We start from the raw sequence: 7,397 nt of genomic DNA, 5'->3' as shown, positions 1-7,397 counted from the left end.
CGGTTTTCCCCCTTCCTCAACGCGGAAGTCCCAATTACTGTATTAAAAGAGCAATTCAACATTAGACCAAATAATCAACATTGATAATTGTGCTGAACACAGCAACTTAACAGCAGGCTCCCTGCAATTACCCACACATTCCGGGACTTTAAGCGTACATTATCTCTTGTTTCACTTAACAGCAAATAAAGCAGAGAACAGCTTGTGCCTTGGGTGTCTACTCGCTCCCAGACAAGCTGTGCCCCCCTCGGTTTTCCCCATCACCCTTCCCGCTTGCTGTGCAGGCGGCACCCGGAGGCATTTTGGGGTCCGTCTGCGTTACAAACCCGCTTGAAGAAATAGGCTGCTTGGTTTGGAGAGGTGGAGGAGAGAGCTCGAGCGATTCAAAAGCAGGCATCGGGGCTGCACGTGTGCATGCTCTGCAAGCACATATATGCCCAGACACACGCACACCCACACTCACACACACACCCACACACACACACACTCCTATTTCCAGTCGCCTTCTCGCCCTTCTTGCCTTAATTTCCCTTTGTTTCCAGAGGCAGCCCCGACCTCTGGCACGGCGAAGCCTCACACGGCGCCGCAGCCCCGGCCGCAGAGAGGAGAGGCAAAGAGCCCCGTACAAACCTGTGCCAGCTCTGTTCCCCATTTCTAGCCCCAAGGTTTGAAATTTATTGAAATGCAAGAGGGCGGCTGCAGTGAGTCCGAGGAGGTGGCGTCCCGCGATTAAGTGTTGGGCAGCTCTGTCATGTCTGCTCTGACACAAGCTGAAGTTGACTGCCAAAGTGCTATAAAACCGCAGGTCAGTCTAGAACTGTTTTCGGTTCCCCTAGACGCGCCGTGTTCAATTATAGCCTTAAAAGCCCTAATACAAGTGCAAGAATTTGTTTGCCATCACACAGAGGCGGGGCGAGGCTCGGCAATGGTGGCGCCTTTGTTATCTCAAAGTCACTGAAATCCTTATACATTACATTCCTTCTTGTTCGAAGGGAGGAGTGTCTGCGTGTGTGCAGGGTGTGGGGAGAGGTTTTTCATCGACGGGATCGAACGGTGCGGGTGTACAGGGAAAATAACCAATGTTCGGACACCAAAAGAGGGCTTCCGACCCCCCAGCCTACTCCACCCACTACCAACACCACGACCACCCCATGCAAAAAGCTAGGGGGAAAGTAAATGCTAGAAAAATTACAGCGTTAAGAAAAAAGACAACCAGAGCTCTTGTATACCCCTCCCCACCTCAAGTTAAAAAAGAAAAAAAAAAAAAAAAGGAGGGGGTGAAAAAAAAAGGAGAGAGAAGGAAAGCCCCCAAACCTTTTTACAATCCCTAAACGACATTGCAGTCTTCTGCTAGCGGTTTTGACGACATGCAATCTCTTTCCATCCACTTTCTAGCAAAYATGTCAAGCTGGAAGATTAATTCATTAATTTCAAGTTCAGCTCACAGACGTGCAGTAAGCATAAGAAGTTCTTTCAGCAAACCAAAATAAAGAGTTCATTACAGGGATACGTCCAGACCATTTGATTTGTGAACGGTAACCCTTGTAAAATAAGAAAAAGGCATATAAACATTAATGCTAATAAATTAGTTTACTCCACTACAAAGTAATTACTTGATAATATTGAATTTACAGCTTGAATTCAAACGCAATAGTTAAGTATAATGTAGGGGAAATACATAATGAGAATATTTTCTCTCTGCACAACATGATTAGATTTGTTATTGGGTCGGTTACGATAAGCTAAGCAATAAATAAACAAATCGATGTTGACATTTAAATACCGAAGATCTCCAGAATTTACTAGAGAACTTTCTCCGGATATATAAATACTTCCACAGCACTGCAGAGGAAGAGGGGGGGAAATCCAAATATTATTTCCCTAACATTTTCGTTTCCCTTCCACTAGCCTCCCAAGTCCACGGGGGCATGGATCTTGAACTAGRTCTAATTTCTAAGAGTACCGACTGCACAACAGCCTTTTGCCATTCTGTTTTTCTATTTTGATGAAATCCAGCCGGAACTCAAATATTTCTTTTCTGAAATCGAGCATCAGAATAGCAAAAAAATATTTTTTCCGAGAGCTTAAGGATGTCCGTGCCTCAAAAGGTGCTGTATTCTTTGGCGTATTTCTCTGTTTTCTTTGGCTCTGATCATTCGGTGGGGTGTGCATTTTTATTGGCAGAAAAGTACTTTTTAGTCACTGCCCCGTACAATCCGCTTTCTATATCATCCCTTTCATGCAACAATAGTAAAAGTTTAACCACGTTTTTAAAATAGGTCTCCCTGGGTCTCAGCCTTCAGCGACGATACAAAGCTAAAAAGGAAGAATCTCGGTACGGCGAGTTTGTTCCTACGGGTTAACAGTACGTCAAATAATTTTAACTAGGCTTCTGGCAATTAAACTCGGAGTACTTGTCAAGCCGGAGTAGCCCAATATCCATTGGTTTCCCAAGTATTTAGCTGCAGCGTTGAGGCGGAGAGATCAGCAAACCGTCTTTAGCTCCGTGGTCTGCACTTTAAAGGGCTTGCTGGCTTTCTGGCGTTGCGAATGAGGCAAGGGGCGATTTGGAGGGGGTGAAGAGGGAAAACCTGCGTTCTGGGAGCCCGACATTGTTAACTACCCTCAGCAGAGCTTGGCTGAAGCCGCGCCGGGTATTTGAGGTTAATATGTAAGTAAGGGAAGGAAGACACTAAGCGCTTCGGAAGTGAACATGAATGCAAGCATGTAATCTATTCACCATGAAAATCAGTAAAGACTTGACCCTGGCACATTCTTCTTAGTAAGGTTTCCAGAAAAACTCTGAAGGGTGAGGGCTTTTTTTCTTTTTTTAGGGGGGAGGATGGAAAGCCCAAACCGGAAAAAAAAAAAAAAAAAACCAAAAAAAACCAACAACAACAACAAAAAAAGACAGACGTTTTCTTCAGGAACATTTCCTCCTCGGAAGCAGCTTTCCAGAAGAAAGCGTGCGTGCATCTCTACGGTGCCCTGCTTCTCGGAGCCTGCCACAGAGCCGCCGAACGCCCCAGCGAGCCCACAAACAAACAGAAAGGTCTCACCTAACCCTGGGGGGAATTGATAAGCCTCTCTGCTCCAGAGCCAGAGGGTGCCAGGGATCGGGCGGCTAAGTCTGGGGCAGTGGCAGGGAGTCTGTGTGTCCCCCAGGGCTCCCCCCGGGCCAACCTGCGCTCGGCTCGCCCCTGGGCGCTGGCGACGAGCTGTTGCTTTCCCCCGCGACGGCCACAAAGGGAGCGGGGCCCGGGCCCGCCGCTCGTCAATGTCAACGTCGGGCCACGTGACCGCACCTCCCTGCCGCCGCCGGGAGAGCTCTCCACGTCAGCCTACGTCTCCCCATCTCTTACTTCACGGATCCGCTTCAAAGGGGCAGCTGCGTTAGAGAATCATGTTAAGCTCAGCTAATGCAGAGAAGCCGAGGTAGCCCTAATGATGGATTTTGATGAGCGTGTTCCTTGTTCCTCTAACATGTATTTGCCAAGTTGTACTTACTACGTCTCGGGTCCTGATTTTTCCAGCCTCCCTTCTTTTTTGCCCCAAACCCCGTCTTCTCGCCCTATGACATACTCCTACTCCTCCAACCTACCCCAGGTCCAACCTGTGAGAGAAGTTACCTTCAGGGAATATGCCATTGATCCCTCCAGTAAATGGCACCCCAGGAACAATCTGCCCCACTGCTACTCCGCAGAGGAGATCATGCACAGAGACTGCCTGCCTGCCACCAACACTGCTAGCATGGGCGAGATGTTCGGCAAAAACACAGCTAACGTCTACCACCCCAGCACCAACGTCTCCTCCAATTTCTATAGCACGGTGGGCAGAAACGGGGTGCTACCCCAGGCTTTCGACCAATTTTTCGAGACGGCTTATGGCACGGCGGAAAACCTGGCCTCGGCGGACTACCCGGTAGACAAGAGTGGCGAGAAGGCGCCCGCGGCCGCCGGGGCGGCGGCGGCGGCGGCGGCAACTTCAAGTTCGGAGGGCGGCTGCAGCAGGGCGGCGGCGACGGCGGTGGAGAAGGAGAGGCGGAGGCGGCCGGAGAGCAGCAGCAGCCCCGAGTCATCTTCCGGCAACAATGAGGAGAAATCCGGCAGTTCCAGTACGTATAAAGGCAGCGCCGGAGCGCTTTTAGGAAAGGCAGCTTGAAATCTAGCGCACCGCCGCTGTTAAATTTTTATATGCTGTTTTATAAGCATATAAGGTTTATGAAGGGCCTTTAGATTTCCCCCAACAAAACTTTGTTATAAAAGGCGAGATCACGTGTTTAGTGCTGAAATTGGCCGTGAAATACCCACCGGGCAATGGATGCCTAAAAATTTTTTTTTTTCTTTTTCCTTCTTTTTTTTTTCCTTTTTTCTTCTTCTTTTTTTTCTTTTTTTTCTTTTAATAATAATAAAAAAGAGTTCCGTGGTCAGCTCTTGAAAATATAATAACGTTAGTTCTGTGCCTGTAAATTCGGCAAAAAAAGGAGATCTTGACTCCTTTGATATCAACGTAATCCAGTGATTTTATAAAAGCCATGTGTTGCACCAGAAGTCTAGTTAGGAGCTGAATTCAAAGCCTTCACCGTTTTAACGATTGCACTAGAATAGCGTTTAACAGATAAAGTAGCCGCCTGAACTGTAGCAATATATTAAAAGAAGCAAATTAACCTAAAGCTGGCCTTTTTGTCTAAAGGAAGCCATTTTACTAAGGCACTGTGGCAATTACGTGTTGCCTTCTGTCCAACAGTTTGTTACTTACAATTGTTATTCAATCTGTCAAAGTCTGATTTTTTTTATGTGGGCTTTTTAAAAGGCTAAGCTAGTATACGGCCGGGGGAAAAATACCTCGACAATTAACTGTACCAGAAAAGGAAGTTTTTAAAGGGATAGCAGCTACGTTTAATGTAAAGAGCTCCTGAACCTTGAAACCTTTTATATTCTGCTTAACGAACTTTAAAACCGTAATGGCTAATCGAGAGGAGAATACCTCGATGCGGTGGAGAGCGTGCTTGAAAATAGCCGGCTAGGGGGAGAAGGAGACGCCTCAGCCTTCGGCTCAGGGGCTTTTCCTGGGCTCGGGACGCAGAGCCGGGATTAGGCCAGGGAAGGAGGGCGAGATGCAAGCGGGTACGGGCTCGGGGAGGGCTGGGCGCGGGCCCCCCCGCCCGCTGCAGCGCTGCCCGCTGCAGGCACCAGGTGATGGCTGCTCCCTGGGCAGCTCGGCGCGCGTGGTGGCGCCCGGCGGAGCAGCCTACAAAGGCTTTCCTCCGCCTCGTGAAATCCGCAAGAACCCCCCGCCACCACTCTTTCCTCCAGCTGCCCTCCCCGCGGAGGAAGCGAGGCCGGATCCCCGCGTCTCGGCGGGGGTTTCGCCCTGCACGCTGCCCGGGGCCGCGGCGCTGCAGGAGCCGGGGTGTGCCGGCGGGTCCCGGGCCCGGCTGCACGCACCCGCCAAGGCGGAGGGCTGGCGCCAAGCCCCGGACCCACCAACGCCGACCCCGGAGCGGGCAAAACGCGTCTTTTCCATGTTAACGTGCTTTGCCTGGGTGTTCCCCCATCCCTTCTCAGCCCCCGCCGCCGACCACCGCAGGATCTCAAATGTTTCTGCCTTTTTTCACTCCACAGGTGGACAACGTACGCGTAAAAAGAGATGCCCATACACCAAATACCAGATTAGAGAGTTAGAAAGGGAATTCTTCTTCAGTGTGTACATAAACAAAGAGAAACGCCTCCAGCTCTCCAGAATGCTCAATCTGACCGACCGTCAAGTCAAAATATGGTTTCAGAACAGAAGAATGAAAGAAAAAAAAATTAACAGGGACCGATTACAATATTACTCAGCTAATCCACTACTTTAAAACTCATAGCGTTTTTGAAGACGAGATTAAATTCAGATTTTGCCCTTGACAAGGTCAAGCCACGGGGTTATGTGGAGGAAGGAGGTGTGTATGTGGCKGGACTAGAAGAATCTAAGGTTTTACACACATGTAAACCTACTCTGGAACTGCGATGATGATTTTTTTATACATATATTTACATATCAACTGGAATCGATTTGATTTTGACCCACATGGGATCCATTTCCAAACGTGCACGTCACCTCTGAGTGCAAAATCCATACCTCTTACCTTTCCAGGCACTGCGGCTCACCCTGCCACCGCTTTCGGCAGGCACAGGCTGGGACAGCACTCCTCCATCCCCGGACTCGCCCACCCTCGGCCCTTTCTCGCCCCTGTGCTGCTGTGGAACAGCTGTTTGGAGATTGCCAGGTCGAGCTCACCCAACCAGGACCACTGCAGAATATAAATTCTGAGAAACCATCTTTTGTTCTTTCTTGGAAAAATATCTGGGTTAGAGGCAGTGTTCCATTGCCCATGGGTTTGGAATAAGGATTGAGTGACGGACACACACACACACACACACACACACACACACACACACACGCAGAGAATTAAAGGAAGGGGGGATGTCATGTCTACACCTTCCCGGGGCCAACCGCGAGTAGCTGTAATATGGATGTAGTGATGGTTATAGTAGTGTTTCCTTTAAGGGCATGGGGAGGGATGGGGTCGAGGGAAAAAAAAGACCTAAATGAAAGACTTAATTATTTACTTTAAAAAATCAGGTATAATTTCGCCATATATCGTAAAGAAACAATCACTAAAAATAAAATTAGAAAAATTTAATTAGCTCTCATTTTATTTATGACAACAGACTATGTGTTGCCATCTTTTCGGAGACAAATCATATACGAATACTAAAAATAAACTGRCAAAAAAGTGTGAATTTCACCATTTTAAAAGAAACAACTCCATAATGGAAACTAACCTTCTGGCTTCTGGCTCACAAACTTTCTTCAGGAAATACCTGTGGAGAACGACAGTTTAGCAAATACCACACAACACTTAATTGAAACTTGGAGTTGTGCAATGCACTAACATTGGATCATTAAAATAACTCGATTGCATGTTCGTTTAAAGGTGACTAGTGAGGAGTTTAAACAGAAGCCAAACAATGTAAATATGGTAATTTTGTTGTTGTCTACTTTAAATGTCATGAGCTCTACTTTGTCGCCCAGTCGACGTATGCAAAGAATGGAGAGTTGTTTGGACTTATTTTAAATATCTATAAATATATATATATATTTCCCTGCAGGAACCAAAGCGTGAGAAAAAAAAAATAAAAAAAAAAAAAAAAAAAGAGAAAAAAAAGGAAAATATTTAAAATTCTATATCAGTTTACAAAGGATACGGTGTTCTATCGTTGAGGTAATTTGCTGTCAAGAATATCTGAATGTATATTTCATACAGGAATGGTGTTTTACAAGACTTGTAAATAATAAAAAAAAAAAAGAACCCATGCCCTATTTTGTTCGAATGCCTTTTTTTTTCCTGGTTG

General features: G+C 47.1%; 1 protein-coding gene across 1 annotated transcript; it reads left to right on the top strand.

The window, feature by feature from the left end:
- The first annotated feature begins 3,332 nt into the window (after positions 1–3,332).
- HOXA11 (homeobox A11) lies at positions 3,333–7,168 on the top strand. The gene is made up of 2 exons (XM_057365436.1): positions 3,333–4,114; positions 5,625–7,168. Exons 1-2 carry the CDS (start codon positions 3,445–3,447, stop codon positions 5,855–5,857), a joined length of 903 nt encoding a protein of 300 aa, XP_057221419.1. The 5' UTR covers positions 3,333–3,444; the 3' UTR covers positions 5,858–7,168.
- The last annotated feature ends 229 nt before the right edge of the window (positions 7,169–7,397 follow it).

The sequence above is a fragment of the Malurus melanocephalus genome, unplaced genomic scaffold, assembly GCF_030028575.1.
Source record: "Malurus melanocephalus ecotype Western Australia unplaced genomic scaffold, MMel_1.1 scaffold_53, whole genome shotgun sequence".
Taxonomy (NCBI): domain Eukaryota; kingdom Metazoa; phylum Chordata; class Aves; order Passeriformes; family Maluridae; genus Malurus; species Malurus melanocephalus.
This window is presented reverse-complemented; position numbering and strand designations above follow the sequence as displayed.